The 21,756-nt window shown below is 50.3% G+C and overlaps 1 protein-coding gene across 1 annotated transcript in view; it reads left to right on the top strand.

Annotated features, from left to right (window-relative positions):
* The window catches only part of Tspan15 (tetraspanin 15), a 42,417-nt gene that overhangs the window by 10,785 nt on the left and 9,876 nt on the right, over positions 1-21,756 (top strand). Inside the window, exons 2-3 of the mRNA XM_005360101.3 lie at positions 15,212-15,397; positions 16,579-16,653. Coding sequence (XP_005360158.1) covers positions 15,212-15,397; positions 16,579-16,653 — 261 coding nt within the window. The remainder of the gene's footprint in view (positions 1-15,211; positions 15,398-16,578; positions 16,654-21,756) is intronic.

Here is a 21,756-nt window from a genome sequence, read left to right as displayed (position 1 = left end):
AGGTGGGATTTCCAGGGAGAGAAAGGAAGAGGAGGAGGAAGCTAGGCACACAGGAGACACTGAGAGGAAACAAGAGGCGCAAGATGGAGGAGAGGTAGCACCACACGATAGAACATACATTAATATAAATGGGTTAAGTTATAAGAGCTAGTTAGGAACAAGCCTAAGCTATAGGCTGAGCTTTCATAATTAGTAAGAAGTCTCTGTGTCATTATTTGGGAGCTGCCTGGAGGGACAGAAAAAGAGTCAATATGGTACCTATGTGCCATTCTATGCTAGTGCTGTAGGCTGAGGCAGGCCCGATAGAGAAGGCAGGCTTGGGTTCCTGGTGTTCATCTGCAGAGAAGATAGGATTTGTAGCCAGTATGAGCTGGACCCCTTGGGCAGAGCTGCGGGAGTCCTCAGGGATGAAGGGCTTGTAGGGCTGGGAAGCCTGGAGAAAGGGTCCGGGTGTGAGCCTGGAAGGGATAGTGTGTGAGAAGGCATTGCCCACCTGTGCTACACCGCTGTGAAAGGCAATAGATCCTCCTTTCAACAGACAAGGTGCCCTGCAGCATGGCTAGGATGCGAAGGGAGGAGGGAGGGCTCAGCTCTGCTAGGGGCTAGGTTAGAATGAGGAAGAGTCTGTTTAGCTGCATAACCAGAGACAAGTTGGGGACAAGTTCTGTCTTGATGTTTGTTTTTCCTTTCCTTCCTTCCTATCTGTCTATCTATCTATCTATCTATCTATCTATCTATCTATCTATCTATCTATCTATCTATCTATCTATCTATCGTATCTTTACTTAGGCACAGCTGTCCTGGAACTCACTCTGTAGACCAGGCTGGCCTTAAACTCACAGAGATCAGCTTGCCTCTGCCTCTGGAGTGCTGGGATTAAAGGAGTACGTCACTATGTTTGGCTCTTTTCCGTCGTTATTGTGTGTGTGCCACCATGCCCTTGTGGAGGTCAGAGGACAGCCTTGCAGATCCAGTTCTTGTCTTCCTCCTTTATGTGGGTTCTGAGGATCAAACCCAGGCCAGACTGGCCTGGCAAGTACCTTTAGCTGCCGAGCCACCTTGCTAGCCAAAGAACTTAGATTTTATTTCCCATTGAAAGGAGGTAATTATTGCCTCAGGGTGGTGGTGGCATGGATAGGGTGACACCCCCCCCACAGGATGTATGGCCAATGACCATGACTCTCACTAGATATCATGACTGCAGCCCCCTAAACTTTTCTTCACTTCTCTGGGTTCTTGGACCAACCATGTAAGCTGGATAGGAATGGGAAGGTACCTGTTTTACACACAGAAAGACTGTGGCCTGAGAGGAGGAAGTAAGTGGCTATCTTTTATATCTGTCTCTGAGAAGAGAGCTTTTTCATCGAGAAAACAATGCCCACTGTGTGTTTCCTTTTTCCCCCAGAAGGGACTTTCTCATCAAGAGACATATGTGTGTCTTGACTGGGCTCTGGGAGTAGAAGGAAAACAGCCTTGGCAGAGGGAGTCTGTTTTTCCGTGCAGAAGCTGTTCCACTTCCTGCCCAGGCCAGCTGCGTGTGCGCGCCGGAATGGGTGCTCCATGTGTCCAGGATGGTCACATGGCCCGTCTTTGCTGCTTACCGGCCTTCGCTGAGGGTCAGTGCTTCAGACTCTCCAGCTATGCCAGGTGCAGTGGGAAGCCCTCACCCATGGCTGGTCAGAGTCACATCTGACTCACCCGCCGTGTGCCCTGGTGCTGTGCCAGGACCTCTGCGAGCCTAAGAACGGTGTGGCGGTGGCAGTCTGCTGGGCGCAGTGGAGTGGGCTGCTGGCTTCTCAGACAAGGTCACTTACCAAGGTCTGAAGTCGGGACCTTCTCCTGGCTAGAGACCTCCTGCCCTTAGAGGTTTCACAGACCCACACAGCCACACCCATTGTCAGAGTTGCTGACTCAGTGGATCTGGGGTGCCAACAGGTTGGGTCCTGTCACTTCCAGTTAGGGCCACATTCATATTCACAGGTTCCAGGGCATGAGGTCAACTTCTCTAGGTGATTTTTTTTTCCTTTTTGGTATTTTTGTGACAGTATTCTTTCTGTAGCCCAGGCTAGCCTTAACATTGTGGGACTCCACCTCCCTTGTATTGGGATTACAGGTATGCTCCATCTTGGCTTCCAGGTGATTCCGATACCTGCCTACCTCACGTCTCTAGCTCACTTCTCTGCTTGGTTCTGACTCGGCCTTTGGCCTGGGGCCACTGCTCTGGGCTCAGCCTTGTGACAAGCCGCTGCGAGGCGGGTGAACTTGGCAGCACACTGAGACAGCTGTGGACTTGGGTAACTCAGGTGGGGCCAGTAGAGGTCAGGAGCCCTGATGTCTGGAGGGACATTTGTCAGAATTGGGCTTGGGGACCCAAAGGAGTAGCCACAGTCACGGTCACTCAACTCTTAACATTCCCTCGGTGATGTGTGCGTAAATTTTCATTGGACCAGACCAGCCAAGGACCTGTTTCTGTTTCTAGTTTTCTGACTGGCTCTTTCTTCCTTTTTTTAAAAAACAGGGTCTCATGTAGCCCAGGCTACCCTGAAATTTGCTTTGTGACTGAAAGCGATCTTGAACTCCTGACCCTCTTGCTTGCACCTCCTGAGTATTGGGATCTAAGTGTGCATCACTATTCCTATTTGTTGGGTGCTAGGGTTGGAACCCAGGGCATCTTACACGCTAGGCAAGCGCTGGCCCAATGCAGCTCTGTCCTCAGCCCCTAAGCTTGACCGTTTGCAGCCAGGAAATCCCCATGCTGCTTCTGCTCAGGTCCCATCCTCCTCCATTGTCGTTGTGCCGCTAACAATGAGGAGCTCTTCCACCCGCTGCTCCCAGCTCAGCCGCTTTCTAGCCGGGTTTGCATGTGCAGCCCTCTGGGAGCAGATGTTTGTCCCTGCTCTGTTCCTGTGAAGAGGAGTCCGGGAGGCCAGTTGGCTGGCGGAGTACTGACTGCCTGGCCTGCTGCAGGTGGAAGCTTTTGTTCTTCAGGGGACACTTCTTTCTTCGAGGTGGTGCTGGCGGGTGGGCCACTCCTTCAGCTTGGTTGCTCAGTCACTCATCACACATTTTTTTTTTTTTTTTTTTAACATTTGGGAGTTTTGGAGTCCTCTGGAAGTTTGGCTGGAAGAAGCTGGGTGCTGGAATAGGAGTGGTAGCCCCCTTGGGGCAGGGGTTGCAGCCCCACCAGGGAGGCACACTGACCCCAGTCCAGTGTGGGAGAGGAAGGAGCCAGCTGAGCCCAACTGACAGAGTACCCTAGCTGAGTCCCGGCAGGCTCTCCAGAGTTGCTGAGTTGCAGGAAACAGATGCGGAGCCAGTTTTACTGGCTTTTACAGAAAATGGTTTTCTCGTTTTACTTTTTTTTTTAAAGAGGATATGCCAGGGCGTGAGAACTCATGTTCCTGGGGAGGAAGGATAGCCTGCAGTGGAGACAGTTGGGCCTGGGAGCAGGGAGAACTGGTCACAGCTGCTGACCAGTGGTTAATTCACTGTGTGACCTTGTGGGAGTGATCACCGTGCCTCTCTTGCCCTCTGAAAATGAGGGGGTTGGTCCAGATAGGTCTGTCTACTTACTGCTAGTGGCTGCACCACAGTGAGGTGGTCCATGTGTATGAAGTGTGGTGTGCAGTAAAGAAGATAATCAAAGCTGAGAGGTAGTAGTGTGTACCTTTTACCCCAGCACTCGGGAGGCAGAAGCAGGCGGATCTCTGTGAGTTCGAGGCCAGCCTGGTCTACAGAGTGAGTTCCAGGACAGTCAGGTCTACACAGAGAAACTCTGCTTTGAAAAATCAAAATGAATAATAAAAATGAAATTAATAAGGGGCTGGAGAGATGGCTCAGTGGGTAAGGGCACTTGCTGCTCTTCTAGAGGACCCAGGTTTGGTTCCCAGCATCTACACTGGGTGACTCCCCACGGCCTGTAACAGCAGCTCCAGGAATTCTGTTCTCTTCTGGGTACACTATTTTGGGGTGCACATACATACATTCGGGCACATCACATCAAACAAATCTCTCTCTCTCTCTTTCTCTCTTTCTCTTTAAAGAGAAGAATTAAGTACTTTGAGTCTTTGGTTTCATAGGTGTCAGTTGGGCTAGGGAAGGACCGTTCAGAAGAAAAGTCACCTTTTAAAAGAAAAGTCTCATCCAGCAAGGTGGGTTACACCTGTGATCCTAGTGCTCTGGAAGCTGGGGAGGCAGGATTACCAATTCAGCCTGCTTCTGAGAGAAAGGCCCAGTCTCAAAACAAAGCAATAATAGCAACAAGTACACACACACACACACACACACACACACACACACACACACACACAAATATAGCCAATTGATAAGTACAAGCAGCTGGCCCATGTGGACGCGATAGGAGACCGGCTGGACTTGGGATACATGGTAGTGACTGCTTCTGGTACTTCTCTGGGGACTGTGCCACCTTTGCTCAGAGTTCCACCTTGTGTTTGCATCTTCAGCTCGCTCTAATTTCCTCAGAGCTCAGAGGGGAAGAGGAAGGATTTAAGGTAGGAGGCCATCCCCTCTCAATTCCCATCCCCCAACCCTTTGCTTTCCTGCAAATCTCCTTCCCTCCCTTCCCTAAAGCCTTAGTGCCTTGTTTTCCAGCCGGGTGTGTAATAGGGAGGTTCCCGTGATAGCCTGTACTCAGCTCCAATTGCAGTTGGTGAAGTCTTCAGTTTGGCCATTAATTCAGACTAGAAGAGGCCACCCACCTCCGGTTCCTGGATGTTACTCCTGACACTTCCCTGCCAGTGCTAGTATGTTCTGGGGCATGAGGCCTGCGAAAGGCTTCCTGGAGAGCATGGGGCAAGGGCCTTGCTTTCCTTCTTAATGTTTTATTGTAAAATAATCAAACTTATGCGTAAGGTGACAGAATACTATAGTATTCTTGAACCACCACCCAGAGGCATGAATTTTAACATTTGACCATTACAGAAAAAGTTGTACATATCATGACAAATCATTTCAAGTATACCAGGATGTATTGGTGTTGTCGTTAATTTTTTGAGACAAGGCCTCTCTATGTAGTCCCGACTGTCCTGGAAATTGCTATGTAGACCAGGCTAGCTTCAGACTCACAGAGATCCTTCTGCCTCTGCTTCCCGAGTGCTTGGAGTAAAGGCATACACCTCTACACCTGACCGCAAGGATGTATTTTAAACTGTTCTTGGGTCTAAGCACACCATTTCAGCTTCATATTAAAAAGTGTTCCAATTGTATCTAAAATGTTTCTAAGACATTAAAAAAAGAAAAACTCAGAAGCCAGCATCACAGTCCTGAGCTGCTACTGGTGTCCCTTTGACCGAAGGGTCACAGCACACCTGGAAACAGCCCTTCAGAGCATCTCTGTGCACATTCAGAGCCTCTGACCTCTGCTGCGAGCAACAGGCACTCTTTGCCATGGCTCTGAGTCACCATCCTTGATGAGCTATAAATTGTAAGGCATGGGCACCTGCTTGGATGCTCATCCAGGGTAGCGTGGGCCCTCTCTTCACCCAAATGTCCCCTTCCCTGGCTATAATAGCTAATTGGCTCCTCCCACTGTGACTTTTAAGCGAGCTTCTTAACTTGTCACATTGAGAATAGAGTGGGGTGCAGAGTGAAGCGTCTCAGGAGCACATTGAGTCACCCAGGTGATGCTCCCCCCCCCCTGTTCACTCACAGCACCAGGCACACGATGGTGGTTGATGGCTGTGGAATAGGATTTGTCTTTGTTACTTTTTGTCTTAGGGTTTATTATTGCTGTGAAGAGACACCGTGACCACGACAACTCTTATAAAGAAAATATTTAATTGAGGGTGGCTCACTTACAGTTTCAGAGGCTCAGTCCATTGTCAACATGAAGGGGAGCATGGCGACATGCAGATAGACATGATGCTGGAAAAATTGCCAAGTGTCCTACATCTTGCAGGCAACAGGAAGTCGACTGACTCACTGGGTGGTATTCTGAGTGCATGAATCTGCAAAGCCCGCCCCCACAATGACACACTTCCTTTAACAAGGCCACACCCATTCCAACAAGGCCACACCTCCTAATAGTGCCACTCCCTGTGGATTATGGGGACCAATTACATTCAGACTTTTTCCGCATTATACATTTTCTTCTGCTGTGATGAAACACGGTGACCAAAGCAGCTCCTAGTGGGAAAAATTTATGTTGGGTTTATGGTTCCAGAGGGTTAGAGTCCATGATGGCCGAGTGGAGACTGACTGCAGGCAGGAGCGGCCGCTGGGAGTTCACATCTCAAACCACAAAGTCTCCAGAAACCCCAAACTTTGCCTCCTCCAGAGATATCCTACCTCCAGTAAGGCCATGTCTCCTAACCCTCCTCGATAACCACCAAGTAGGGGGATCAAGTATTCAGATGCCTGAGACTTACTGGGACATCTTATTCAAGCCCACAGGGTTCTTCCCTCTTCCTGAGAGTTCTTGGAAAGGTTACAAAGTGGCTATATATGGAAACGTATTTTCTTTTGTTTTTCTGACGTTTGACTTAGCTTCTGAGATGTGTGCATGGTGGTGGTGCTGGGTGATTCCAGGAAAGAAGTAACATTCATTGAGCACCTGCTGGATGCCCAGAACTTTGGAGTGCCAATTGCTTCTGGCACATTGTGGTGACTTGGGCATTGTGAGCTGACACGGCTGACCACCCTCCGTGTATCTTTTGTGGGAAGAGCGTGGTGTGTGGAGAAGCCACCCAACTTCCTGTATGCAGACTTTTGGGACATGTGGGTACATTTACAATATATGTGCAGGCTGTGTCAAGGTCATAGTGGTGGGTGTTGCTGGTTCCTGCCACCACGCTATACACATATCTGTGGGCAGAGAGGGCAGAGTGAGAACACTTCATATTGTCACCAGTGAGGGCTTCCCATTGTTGCTACCATAGACTTTGAGAAGAGCAGAGAGATCCCTTTTACCCAGTGAGCTAAGAAGCATTCCCAGGGGAGGAGCGCTCAGAGCTAAGCAAAAACAAAAGTATGTGGGTTTTTTTTTTTTTAAATCTGTTTGTTTGCTTGCTTTTTCAGAAAAGGCCAGGGTAACCTTGAACTTCTGATCATCACTTGGCAGGGCTAGGGATCAAACCCAGGGCTTCATGCATGCTAGGCAAGCACTCTGCCAACTGAGCTCCGTCTCTAGCTCATGGTGACTATTTCTGTCTCTCACTGCCTGGGTGCCCTGGTCATGGGTTGGATGAGAAGGAAGAGGGTTGAGCACCTGTGGTTTGGCCCAGGGGTGTGTCTGTGACCAGGTCCCCGCACCCTATAAGGCTCTCATCCCTAGAGTCCCCAAGCTCCTATCCCAAAAGTCGCCATTCCTCATCCTACTGTCAGTACAACTCATGCTCCTACAGTGGCCTGGGTGGGGACTTTCAGTCCCCAGGGCCTGATGTCCAGGGTACACCCCAGGGAACATGACCTTCTGCTCTGTGGCCTCTTGACAATAAGCTACCAAGGCTGAGAGGAGCAGCCACTATTATCCAAGGACCATGGGGACCCTTCCAGGGAGGCAGGCAGAGGGCTGGAGAGGGCAGAAAAAGGAATGGGGAGGGAGCCATAGGGGAAGGTGATTTACTCTTGCCCCTCCTCCTTCTCCTTCCTGCAACCATTTCCATGGCTGAGTCACCCTCATCCACAAGCCTCCAGGGCTACAGTCCAGCCTGGGGACTTTAGGGCAAGGAACATCTCCTGCTTTGCCATCTCTCAGGCTCATCCCTCCCGGGTGCTTGTTGTCAAACTCAGTGCCTCCTTCCAGGCTTACTCCAGCGGACCCTCCCTGGACTCAGTATCCTGGTGGGTCTTATGACTCCCACCTGCCTGCCTTGGCTGCACTTAGCCGTCTGTCGATGGCGGTTTGTGATTAGAAATTCCACTCTGCCCTGGCTGGACTGAGAAACTGGTTTCACAAACCTCTGAGCAGAGCTCCCTCACTGCCTGGAATGCTCCCTGTGCGTAGGGAGTCTTCAAAGTCAGCTTCCTGCCAACAGGAAGGTAGAGAATGTCCCAGATGCGCGCTTTGCTTGTTTCACAAACACGATGGCCCACCCATGGGCCAACTCAGGAAGGCTACAAAATGTCCCCTGAAGTCTTTCTCCACTGTTGGAAAGAGCCTGAGGGAAGAAAAGAACCCTGCTCTTAAGTAAGGTGTCCGTGAGGAGAGAGCACAAGCCCAGCAGTTGTAAATACCTGTGATTCCAGCAGTTGCAAGGTAGGGGCAGAGTGATCAAAAGTGAGGAGGGCTAGCATAGAAACTAGGTGGACCAGCATACGGATGAGGCGGGCTAGCATAGGGACTAGTTTAGCTCCCAGGACCCCCCACCAGCATGGAACTGCACACCCAGGGAAGTAAGTTTCTCCATCCCTAACAGCCATCAGTAACTGATGAGTTTTGAGAAGAGTTTCTACTTAACTATCTAGATAAGGGAATGTGGGGGTGAGGGTGGGAGTGGAGGTGGCGATCTGGCCTGAGCTAGTTTTGGGTGCATTCACAGTGACTCAAACTTGTGTCCTCTGGTGAACTTCTAGGAGAATCCCCTGTTGACCATATTATGCTTATGCGTATTTGGGTGTGCATGTGACTAAAATCATACGTGTCCTGGAAATGAACATGCGCAGTGTGCAAAGGCATATAAAACCCAAGGCTGTCAATCAAAACAGAAGACTACCTGGGCTGCCCCTCTTAACAACTAAACTCCTTCTCTTGGGCCCCATCAAAGGAAACTTCAAAAGAAAGCCAGGCCTCTGAGTACTGTTTGCCTCAGGTGGCCCACCATGATGCTTGACAGCAACCTGGTCTGTTCTATTTCTTTGCTTTTGAATGACATTTCCTTGCTACTTTGCAGTCTGTTTTTAATTTCAATTATTAGATAATGATGCAAAGAACCCTTTAGCCACTGATAACAAAAGTTCAAGGTTACCCTCAGTTGTGTTGTTAGCACTAGATCAACCTAGGCCACCTGAGCCCCTTCCTCAAAATCAAATCAAATAAGAGGCTGGAGAGATGGATCAGCGGATAAGGGCGCTGGCTCCTCTTCTAGAGGACCCAGGTTTGATTGCCTGTATCCACACGGCAGCTCACAGCTATCTATAACTTCATTGCCAGGGAATCTGACTCCCTCTTCTGGCATGCTCCACCATCGGGCACATAAGCGGTACACAGACACACATGTGGACAAAACACACGTATGCATAAAAAGAAAAGATTGCTGTTTGTAGCAGCAGGCTTTTTTCTGTTTGGCAAGGTTCAAAGTGAGGCTATGCCATGGCCACGGCAGGCCCAGAATGCCAGCTCCTGCCTCCTGTCTCTAACGGCTCCTTCCCGCTCTCTGTGGAAGAGAGCCTGGTTTAGAAGCTTGGGGAGACCCGCTGTATCCATCAGTCACCAGTCCTGTTAGCCACCTCCATTTGTAGGACCAGAGAGAACACTCCAGTGAGAGGCAGTATTAGTCCGTGCTTCTTTAACCAGTTACCTGGGCTAATCAGCTTGTAAAGAGGAAAGGTCCATTCATTTGCTGTTTCGGGAGTTCCAGGCCATGATTGGCTTGGTTGCTTTGGGGCCTATGAAAAGTCAGTCCCGCATGGAGCAAGCACATGGTGGAGAAAAACCACACACCTGTGGCCAGGGAAGTGGTGAAGAGGAAGAGGAAGGAGCTATGGGGTCAAATGAAGAAGAAGGGGCTGGGGGTCAGTTGTTTCCTTCAAGGGCATGCCCCCAGCGAGCTGAACGAGGACTTCTGACTCGGTCTACCTCCTTCAGGCTCCATCAGCTCCCAGCAGCCCCACCCTGGAGAGTAAACTTGGGCCTCTAAGAGATACCTGGTTGGAAAAAAAGAAGATGTGACTTTTCCCTGCACCCCGAGTTCAAAGACTCCCTGAATCCATCCACAGGGCAGATGTTTTTCTCATCTTCTCCTCCCCAAGTCTTGCTCCCTATCTGATTTTGATTCCTTGTGCCCTCCTGGAGCCTAAGGAAGTGCCTGGAACACAGCAGGAGCCTGTTATGTGCCTGAGGGTTGGAAATGGACCTCTCTAAGTAGAAAGCTGTTCCAGCTCAGGGTGAACCAGCTAGGCACTAACCAGACGCATACTGAGCACGCACAGGTGCTGGGGCACCACACAGGATGGCTTGTTTCCCCGGCAGCTTCGCGCAGCTGGGCCTGTCTCTGCCCACGAGAAAGCTGAGCTCCAGGCGGGTTCTCAAAGGACCAAGTTCACGCTGGACAACAGAGCTCCCCCACAGAAGGACAAAGAGGCAGCCTGGTCCCACAGTGTGAGGCCTTGCCCACAGACTGCCTGCAGTATATTCTTTTCCCACCGTGTCCCCAAATGGGCATGGCCCATGCCCCTACCCTTATGCCTGTTGAGCTGAAGCTGTCTCGTTTGATAAATGGGCCGTTTGCTTCCTGCGCTGGGGCCGGGATGGCTGGCTGCCTGGGGCAGGGCTATAATTAGCGAAGGAGCAGACTGGATTGCATGCTGGCATTGACCGATAACTTTGTACCCAGATGGATAAACTGATGTCATCAGAGATGTAGATATCACTTGGAAATTTTTAAGTTCCTGGGAAGACTCATGCCCGCTTCTCGCCATGAACAGCACTGCTCTGAACACCTGCTGGAGGGGCCTGGGTCAGCGTGGGGACAGTGTGAACGGCGATGCCATCTTTGACTGACCAGCAGAGATGGGCCTATGATGGCTTGGTGCGAGGTGGTGAGGGAATCCCGAGGCCTGGGCCTTGGCATCCATGTGGGAGCTTTGTCTAGGCTTTGGTGGGCTAGAGTTGTCATTGGCTAACCTAGCAAGGAACCGGTAGTGGTGTCTGATGGGTGACTGTGATCAGACCAAGGGAAGTTTGGTTCACCGCCAGCAAGACTGTCCTGGAGTGGTCCCAGGGCTCCAGAGAGCTTATAAAAATAAAAGAATCCACCCATTGTCCTTCTGCAGAGGGCTGAGGTTGGCTGTCTGAAATAGTCCCACAGCTCTGGGATTTAAGGGATGGATTCAAAGGCTGAGCAGGGGCTCAGGCTGGAAGGAGGGGTGGGGGCTGGGACGGGCTAGGGGCAGTGAGCAGAGGGAGATAGCAGGGCTCAGGGCCCATCCTGTCGGAAAGATGAACTTTTAACGACAGGATGCTTCCAACTTTCAAGAACATATGGAATCAATTCTGAAAACATTAGTGCGATGAGCCATACGGTTCAGGGACAGGGTGAGAATCAAACTTTTCACCAAGGGACGTGATGAAGCCCCACCCCTGCTGCCCTCAGAACGCTGGATCCCTGCGTATTTGATTCCTTCCACGTGTGGCTTCTGACAACCCCTTTGCTCTGAGGGATGTCATCATCTGTGGTGGGTTGAATGTTTGGTCCCCAGTCAGTGGACTGTTTAGGAAGGATTAGGAGGTGTGGCCTTGCTGGAGAAGGTGGGTCACTGGGGGATGGGTCAGAAGCCTGTGCCAGGCCTAGTCTCACTCAGCTACTACCCTGGATCCATGCCTGCCCTGCTGCAGCCACGTTCCCTGTCATGACGGTCACAGGTTCATCGTCTGAAACCGTAAACAAGTCCCCAGTGGTATGTTCTCTTTTATGGTTGCTGTGTCTTCTCACTGCAACAGAGCTGTGACTAAGAAAACATCCAAAGCCCCAAGGTACAGGTTTCTCAGGGCTGACCCTTCTAAGGCTGGGATGCAGTGAGCAGCCCTTGGACGTGGACTCAGAAGGGGGTCTGGCTTTTTAGGCAGGTGCTCAACCAATGAGTTACATCACCAACCACTTCAGACTCCTCCTTTTTGTTTGTTTGTTTGTTTGTTTTTTGAGACAGGGTTTTTCTGTGTAGCCTTGGCTGTCCTAAAACTTGCTCTGTAGACCAGGCTGGTCCACAGAGATCCAACAGCCTCTGCCTCCCAAGTGCAATGATTAAGGGTATGCGACTGTGCCCACCATAAGAATTGGCTTTCTAATGTTTGCCCACTGTATGTCTCAGAGAACCCTGGGAGCTGAGGCCAGTCTTGCTTAGACCTTGCTCTGGCTTTTAGAATGCCTCTCACCAGACAGCCTACAGTTACTCTTTCTCTATCAAGAGTATAGTTTATTCCTGTGGATGCCTTTTTCTTATAGGGAGGTAGTGTGTATGTGTGTGTTTGAGGGAGTCGTCTATCTGTCTGTCTGTGTTATATCTGTTGCCCTGATCATTTAAAAAATTTACCCAAATGGATCATTTTGATCCTTTACCCACAGTTTCCCTGCTTTGGCTAACTTGTCCATATGGGACTGCTGACTGATTCTGTCCATGCCGTTAGCCTCCTGGCCATGCGTACTAGAGAGACCATTTTAGACCAGGAGGTGGGTCTCAGCCATCTTTGCAAACCAGGAAGACTCAGCTTAAATTCTAAGAGGACACTGGGTCCGAGAGGCCTGGTTTCCTGGTCATCCTGTTAGCTGTTTCTGTGTCATTGTTGGTGTGACTCTTGAGATCTCTGTCACTTCTCAGCATAGCTCGCCAACAGTCAGTAACGTCCCTCACTGGTCTTACTTTGGACGTGGCATCTGTTACTCGTCCATGCTGCTTTCTGTGGACTGGAGAAGTCTATAGAAGTCCTTGCTTAGACACACTTGGGGGAAGTGATGTCTAACTCAAACCTTGAGGTCTGTGGGAAAGCGCAGCCCGGTTTCCTTCAGCAGACATAGGCTGTAAACACTGGCCAGACTTCCTCATGTTGGGATTTCCAGAGTAATGGGGGTGCCCTGAACTGCCAAAAGCCTACCTGTCCTGGAGTTATGTCCTGTCTTAGGGGGGCATGGGAATAAACAATTAGAAAAGAAAAAATAAAGGCCGATGAGATAACTCAGCGGGCAAGGGTGCTTGCCACCAAACCCGATGACCTGAGTTCAGTCTTCAGTTTCACAATCTAGAAGGCGAGAACTAATTCCCAAAAGTTGTCTTCTGACCTCCACATGTTTCCCACCCCCAATAAAAAAAATAAATGTAAAAAAATTAAAGAAAATAATTAATGCATATTTAATACTAGTCAGTACAAATCCAAGAGCAGTGACACACACTGATCCCGGACTTGGGAGGCAGAGGCAGGAGGATCAGCAGTTTAAAGTCATCCTGGGCTACACAGCAAGTTCAAGACCAGCCTGGGCTATGTGAGACCCTATATCAACTAAACAAACAAGTTAAATACCTACTTTCTTTTTTTTTTTTTTTTTTTTTTTTTTTTTTGATTTTTCGAGACAAGGTTTCTCTGTGGCTTTGGAGCCTGTCCTGGAACTAGCTCTGTAGACCAGGCTGGTCTCGAACTCACAGAGATCCGCCTGCCTCTGCCTCCTGAGTGTTGGGATTACAGGCGTGCGCCACCACCGCCTGGCTAACACCTACTTTCAACATACTAATAAGCACAAATAGGAAGAAATAAATCAGGAAAAAAGATGTAAGAACTTTCATGGGGAGGGATTCCCCACTCCATTAACAATATTTTTTACTGTGTGTGTGTGTGTGTGTGTGTGTGTGTGTGTGTGTGTAAGAGAGGCGGGAGAGAGGAAGGGAGGGATGAGAGTCTCTAATGTAGCCCAAGCAGACCTGGAATTCCCAGTCCCTCCCACTTTAGATCCCTGAGAGGTGAAATTGCAAGCATGCGGGACCACAACAATCAGGGATTTCCAGTTTTTAGTAATGTGTCCCCAAAGGCTTCATGGAGCAGGTGACAACTGGACACCCCGGAGGATTTGGGGGAGTGTACGATAGGATGTCTAGCATGAGGGAAGCATGTTCTGCCAAAGGAGAGCCGAAGGCCGTGGGGTGAGCCTGTGTGTGAATGACAGCCTGGTTTTCCTGGTAGGAAGTTACCCTGTGTGGCTCACATATGTAGCGTGTCTCTGTGTTAAAATGTCAATAAGAGGAGATTGCACTTAAATGCCCTAGAGATCTCAGCTGTTCTGACATTTGGCCTTCTCGATGGTCCTTCTAAAAGGAAATTCCTTGTTTATGAGACTGAATGAAGCGTTTGCCTCTTGAGCAGCTGGGAAGTGTCCCCAGAGTGGCCCGCCTATTGAGTGTGCATGAGAGTGACCCCGTGCCCCTTGTTTTTAGAATGCTCATCTTCACTATCTCACTAAAACCTTTTTAAAAGCTGCTGGGTGAGCAGGACAGCAGTGTGTTCATACCCATTATTCAGATGAAAATGTAGACTCCTGGCCAGTGCCTGTCCCAGACCTGAGACAAATCCGCATTCTCTGAGGCACGCTGCAGGAAGTGGCGTTTCCCCGTTCCGCCAGCACTGTCCGCTGCAGTTGGTGTCCGTCTTCAGGGCTGTTAGAACATACACTACCACGGAGTTTTCTTTCCTCATAGTTTGGTGGGTCGAAACCTAAGAAGATCAAGTTGTTGGCAGAGTTCTTTTCTTCCAAGCCCTCTTCTTGGCTTACAGATGGCTGTCTTCCTTACGCATCTTCGTGTGGTCCTTCTGTGCGTTTTTTGTGTTGTTACCTCTGTCTTCTCCTTCCTCTTCAGACAAGAGTCTTATGTATCCCAGGCTGACCTCAAGCTTGCATGTAGCCAGAGATGTCCTTAAACCCCAATTCTCCTGTTTCCACCCTTCAAGTGCTAAACCGTCACCCGGTTTATGTGGTGCTGGGACTTGAACCCAGGGCATCTGCGTTCTAGGCAAACACTCTACCAACTGAGCTACCTCCCAGCCTGTAAACAACTTAGCACTCATATTGGACTAGAGCCACTTTAATGATCTCATTTTAACTTAATTACTGCTTCCACGGTCCCAAGTCCAAATATAGTCACATTCTGAGGCACTGGTTTGTGGGGATGCATGGTTGAGCCCACAGCATCAGCCCTCATGTGCAGTTCCCTGGGGAGCCCATGTCTTGGGGCTGGAATCAGTTTCAGAGATACCCTTTGAGTAAAGTCAAGTAGCTGCCTGACATCTTCCTCCTCCCTGCCCCACCCACCTTTGGAGGCGGGATCTCATGTAGCAAACTGTCTCCAAGCTTCCTGTGTGAATGACTTGAAACTTCTGAACTTCCTGACCCCACTGTCTAAATGCTGGGATTATAGGTGCTCACCGCTGCCCCTGGTTTATGCTCTGTAGTCGGTCAAACCTAGGGAGGGCCTCTTTCCTGCTAGGCAAGGATGCTCTGACTGAATTATCACCCTTCCACAGCCCCTCACCCTCTGCTTTTTTTTTTTTTTTCAGTTGATTGGGGGCCTGGTCCTGTCAGTGGGGATCTATGCAGAGGTTGAGCGGCAGAAATACAAAACCCTGGAGAGCGCCTTCCTGGCCCCGGCCATCATCCTCATCCTCCTGGGGGTAGTTATGTTCATTGTCTCTTTCATTGGGGTGCTGGCTTCCCTCCGGGACAACCTGTGCCTTCTCCAGTCGGTAAGTGACTCCTCCCAGCCCCAAGATGAAGGGAGTTGTTCTTGGTGTCTCCAAGAAAGCTGAAGAGCCTGTCCCTCTGCCTTGGCCAGCTGGGTTCCTTCTGTCTCTCACACCATCCTGCTGTCCCAGAACATTTCCTGAATCAGCCACTGTAGCATTGTGATCCATATCCACCCCAGCGACCTCATATTAGCCTGTATGTACATCTGACTTGGATACTGCTGTGGTCTCTGGATTCCCAGTTGTCATAGGGGAGATGGCAGTAACTGAGATCAAGCAAAGCTGGGGGATGGGAGGATGAATCATGGGCTCATGCAGCCAACAAACCTATGGGGGCCAAGGGGCCTCGCGGCACCACCAGGCAAAGCCGGGCAGTCTGTTTTGCCACCTCCAGCAGGACTGCTCCTGCCTACCGTCTTCAGGCACAGAATCTTGATTGCTTCTGAGCCCAGGGTGTCTTTCTTGGCCACTCTGGCCAGAGTCCCAGTACACTGGAGCACCTGGCTCAGATCACGTGCCCATCAGGTGGAGAGTTGTAGTCCACACAACCCTTGTTGATAGCTGAGGGGAGACACCCAATCCTGGGAACACTGGGTGTGCAGTCCCTTGTCCTCTGATGTGTGTGTGTCTTCCCCTCTTTGCCCCCATCATCCCTCTGATGGGTGGCTTTATAGTCACACACAAGCAGGGTCTTGGTACTGCCCAAGGCTGGGACTTGCTAGAATCAATCTGGTCAATATCTTTTCTCAAATAAGAGGTGGAGTGTGTGTCCTTAAACTTCAAGTGCCTCTTCTGTACTTGGCTGACTAGGAAGCCACTTCTGAGCTATTTAGGGGGGCAGTGGAGTACCAGGGACAGGATGTGCTATCCAGGCTGCTCCCTCTGGCTGTGTTAGAGGGAGGACACCAGTCTAATTGGGGGAGGAGCCTACTGTTTGTCTACCCTGCCCCCCCTCACACACACTAGGATTCCTGGGGCAAACATGAGGAGTATCTGCCTGGGGCATCTGAGTCACTCTCTAGAGTCAAGCCTTCCTGAGCAGTGCCCTGTGTTCTCTAGGAGGACAGCAGGGCCCCGTCAGGGAGGACCCCCACCTTATTGTGCTTGATCTTAGCACAGGTGTGGAGTTCTCTGAGCCTTCCCTTGACTCCCTGGATGAATCTCTGAATCTTGTCTTCCAGTTTATGTACATCCTGGGGATCTGCCTCATAATGGAGCTTATCGGCGGCATAGTGGCTTTGATCTTCCGGAACCAGGTAGGCCTGTGGGTTCGCCGTCAGCTATGTGCGTATTGGACACCCACTGTGTGTGTCCTGGGCTTTACCCAGGGTGCTGCTGTGGACAGGGTAGGCAGATGGTTTCTATGAAGCTGGGTGACCTGGGATAGGCCAGGCCATACAGTGCCATATCATGGCAAGGGGCTGGGTGAGCAGAGGTGGGAGGAACCGCTGAGCACATTGAGAGAACAGTCTGGGCTGGAGTCTGCTTGACTCGTGGGGTAAGGTGTAGGGAGAAGGATGGAAGGTGAAGTTGGCAGGCTGGCGTGGGGGGTACATAGGTGCTCAGAGGCTATTGGCCAAGTGGAGAACGGGCAGTAGGGAAGTAAGGACAACATAGGAGTCTAGCCCAGAGACTGTGACAGTCATCCAGAGGCAAAGGGACGGTGGCTCAGATGGAAGTGGAGGCAAATGTGCCCAGGTCTGACACAGTGGGATTTGATGTTTGTGTGTTTTTGGCCATTGTACTGCATATAGGACTGAGGGAAGGGACAGGTTGAGTGAGTGTTGCCTGATACCCAAGCCCAGCAGTGTCCACAGGTGCACAAGTTTCATAGTTCCGGGTCCCAGGTGCCTTCACAGTCTACACTCAGGTGCCTCATACTATCTGGGGGCCTTGGTCAGGTCACGTGGCTTTGTTGACCCTGAGTACTCCCTCCCAGAGTTTCGGGTGAACATGGGATGAAGGGGTGAATGTGATGAGCAGGGCATGGTTCAGGCCTTTCCAGACCCTCGTCAGCATCTCTTGTCTGAGATCCCATTAGTGATGGGGTAGAGCATCTTCCAACTCAGGGTGTTGTCTTTTTCCTTGGGATGCTGCACAAGCTGGGCAAGCAGTCTACCACTGAGCTGCACACCAAGCTCTGGCTTGTCTCCTGTTAGCTTCCTCTCCTGCCTTCCTCCTCATTGGGTGTTATAGGTAGGGCTTGGGCCCTGACCTTCCAGGTACTGTTAAGACTATGTCTCATCAGGAGGTAGAGGTGGGCAGATCTCTGTGAGTTCAGGGTCAGCCTGGTTATATGGTCTAGCCAGTTCCAGGACAGGCAGGGCTATGTGGAAAGACCCTGTTTCAAAACAATAAGACTGTGCCTCAAGGGCTGTTGTTGAACCATGTAACTTGTCAGAAGTTGATTCTAAGTCATCAGTCACTGTCCCAAACCCTCAAAGAGCGACATGTCTGATCCCTACTCCATCCTGTATTGGCACGGTAGTGTTCTGACCCAGAAGGGGACATGAACAGTGGGGCCTGACCCTAAGCAAATGTCTGCTTCCTAATGAGTGAGAGAGGTCCAAGGGTCTGGGGAGAGGACCAGTTCCCATTGTGTTGATGGAGAGTCATCAATGCCCAGAGAGGTTAAGTAGCCCTTCCAAGAACAGAAAGGTATGTGTGTATATTTGTGTGTGTGTGTGTGTGTGTGTGTGTGTGTGTGTTTTGTTTTCTGAGACAGAGTCTCCATAGTCTGGTGACCTCAAACTAGCTGTGTAGGAAGGATGACCTTGAGCCTACTGCCTGCATCTCCCCAGAGCTGGGGTCACAGACATGTGCCACCACACCCCAGGCCCCTTGAGCTGTTTCTTCTTTCTGCTTTTCAAAGCATGTCTTCTGAGCTGGTACTGGTTCATGCCTCAGCAGTCTTGAGTAGAGAGAGGTGTTTATTCCAGCTGTTTATAGTTGTCTATGCTTTCCTGTGTGGTCAGCAGGTCTCTCCGTTGGCCAGTGGTCTTGCAGGGGTCTAGGGATGAGTCCCAGGGCCAGCTCATTGTCAGGGCCATTCATGGCTTTAATAAGCCTGTCCTTTCCAAGAGAGCCAGTCCTGGTTCCAAGGCTGTCTGTCAGGTTTGTCATTTCCCAGTGCTTTAAAGGTCAGTCATGGCCGTGACATTACTTCCTTCTTTTAAATGAGGGAACTGAGCTGAGTGAAGGCCACTGCCTTGGGAGCCTCTTGGGACCTTCAGTCCTCACAGCTTAGGAAGCCAAGGCCTGGGTCAGGAATGATTTTCAGTTATCCCCACACCCTATGGGCTCCATGACCATGAAATGTGTGCTTCATAGTTTGTGAGGGAGTTCAGGGAGTTACCTCAACGACTTGGTAAATTTGAGGCTAACCTCAGCTACTTGAAACCCCGTCTCAAAACTAAACAAAACATGCCAAAGGCCCGGTATGGTAGCACATACCTTTAATCCCAGCACCCAGGGCACATAGCAGGTGGATCTCTGTGAGTTCAAGGCCAGCCTGGTTTACATAATAAGTTCCAGAACAGCCGGGGCTACAAAGCTAGAGAGACTCTGTCTCAAAAAACAAAACAAACAAATAACAACAACAACCAACCATGTCAAAACCATTCAAAAGGACGAGAAGAGATGTTCTCTTGGTCAGCGCCTTTCCCAATGCTCTACCCTGTAGGACTACCCCGTGTTTAGTTCCCCACACTGTCCCTTTGGGTGGCTATGAAGACCATTGTGTAGGTAGGACTGTCAAAGCGGGCGGGGAAGCCTGTTTGAAGATTCCTCAGCATTTTCTTGTGGGTTTGCCAGGGACCCCTCTGGAATGATCTTACCAGATGAGAATGGCTCAGAGCTGGTCTCTGGGGCCCCGAAAGTGGGGCAGGTGACCACTTCTGTGACCCTCCTTGGGGAACAGAGCTTCTAGGTTTGTTTCTGTTTGTTTGTTTTGCCTGCCTTGGGAAACGGGGTCATGAGCAAGGAACCAGGAACAAAAGAAAATAAACATATAAAATAGTGACACATGCCTATATCCGTGGGACCATTACCGGTCCCATGACCGGAGAGACTGAAACAGGAGGAGGATGGCTGAGGCTTTGAGGCCAACCTGAGCTGCATAGGGAGTTCCAGACTAGCCAGGGGTATATAGCAAGACCCTGCCTCAAAATTACAAAAAAAAAAAATCACGATATATAATATTTAAGGTTGTTTGAACACAGCAGACATGGCGGCTCACACCAGTAATCCCTGAACTTCTGGAGGCTGAAGCTGGAGAATTGCAACTTTGAGGCATATGTAGGCTACACAGTAATTCCTTATTTCAAAAATTAAAAAAAAAAAAAAGCTGGAGAAACTGCTGGAACCAGAGGGGTGGGGTGAGTTGATTTTTCTCTTTTTGTGGTGCTGGTGGGGAATGCTACATTAAGCAACAAAAACAGCAGCAAAAAAACAAAACAAAACAAAACAAAAAACAAACAAACAAACAAAAAAAACAACAACAACCAGTGCACCCCTTCTGGCTCTCTGCAAATGATTTTGTCAGAGAGGAGCCAGGCCAGTGCTGAGCATGGGAGAAGAAGATGCTGCTGGGTCGGGGAGGGGCCAGTGATGAGGAGGGGATGGAGAAGAGGAGGAGGGGGTGCCCAAGTCACCCAAGTCCTGCTTCCTCAGGAGAAGGCATATTTCTTTAGCCATTGTACAAGAAGTTCAGTGTTGAATGCTTAGGTACGAGAAGAAACTGCCCCTGTGCTAGGTGAGGTATCTGCACACAGGGGGACCCAGCAAGAAGAGTGCAGGGTCTCCTCGTCTGTGCATGTGTGTGGTGTGTGCTGGGGAGTCAAGTAGGGGCCAGCAGAAAAATGTCCGGTGCTTTGACCCTGAGCATAGTAAGGGGACTTGGTGACCCCACAACCTGAGCTATAGTCTCCATTCTTAACTGTTGGCCTAGCTTGCTCTGGGTTTCATCAAGATGGCATCGGGGTGTCAGAGATGGCAAAACGGAGCATAAACACTGGAGGGTCTTGGACTATATCTGGTAGGTCTGCACTCATCTCCCAGGCCCCCTGCCACCTCTCCCAGCAGAACAAGATGACTTCGGATGGCTTTCTGTCTTGATCAGAGTATGCCTTGGTCATTCCTGATGCCAGGTCAGAGATTGGCAGGCAGCATCCCCTTGGTTATCTTATTCTGGCATAGCATACTGGCTGGCACTTAGAATATCTTGAAGTCAGGGGCAGGAGAAAGCTGGTGGCTCTATGGTCCCCTTGGCTAAGTACCTGGACATGTATACAACTGCCTGAGGTCTCAAGCACTGTCCAGAAAGTGACAGGAGCTTTGGACAGCCTGCAAAGAGGCCCAGAACATTTTTTTTTATCCCCAGAGGGGCTGTATCCTGGAGCAGCCAGCCTGTGAGATGCTCTTGGACTTCTTCACACTTGGCTCCTGCGCAGGGAGCTGTACCACACACACCTCCATCTATTTAAAATAGTCTTAAGACTTCCCTGGGGTGTGGCAGGGGAATCCAAGGCTAGAAATCCAGATTTAAAGGAGAATTCTGGAAAGGACAGGTCTGCACGGCTTCCTCTGGTGGCAACACACACTTAGAGAAGTCACGTGGCCTTTGATGCCTGCCTGCTCCAGGTCATGTGCCCGTTGTGGTATGTGCCAGCCCTGGTGAGAGGCAGCTTGCGGGCTGAAGTAGCTCCTGTTGGTGTGACCTGGTTGAGAGTTGGGTGTGGTGTGGCTGGCCGCCGGCAGCAGCTGCAGAAGCTAGAGTTTCCTCTTCTGTGCCCTGTCCCTCTTCTGATTGACCCCAGCTCCCTTGAATCGTGCATGATAGGTGCTGTGGATACGAGCAAACACTTTATGATTTGGAAACTGCACAACCCGAGTGCATCATGGGAATTTGTTACATCTTTTCAATGGCCACAGCCAAGGGACCACCTTGGTGTCTTGTTCATGTTGCCAGGAAACACACCACATGCACAATTCCAGGAGCAGTGCAGGTTTGCAGCAGCCAAAACAATGCCAACAACCATCTCATTGAGCTGGCTGGGCCAGGACTATCTGTTTCCCCGTGTCTGGTCAGGGAGGTTTCCTGCAGGGCCTTCCTCCATAACAGGAGCAGTACAGCTTCCTGGATGGGAAGATGGTCCTCATATGGGTATATGGAATTTCCTGGTCTGTTGGTCTGTCTTGGTGGGGCCAGCACATACCTCAGATCCTAGCAAGACTTAGCAGGGGAGGGAGAACGCAAGAGAGAGAGAGGATGGATGGATGGATGGATGGATGGATGGATGGATGGATGGATGGATGGATGGATGGATAGATAGATAGATAGATAGATAGATAGATAGATA

The sequence above is a fragment of the Microtus ochrogaster genome, linkage group LG2, assembly GCF_000317375.1.
Source record: "Microtus ochrogaster isolate Prairie Vole_2 linkage group LG2, MicOch1.0, whole genome shotgun sequence".
Lineage (NCBI taxonomy): Eukaryota > Metazoa > Chordata > Mammalia > Rodentia > Cricetidae > Microtus > Microtus ochrogaster.
The sequence above is the reverse complement of the archived record's forward strand: the minus strand, read 5'-3'. Positions and strand labels throughout refer to the sequence as shown.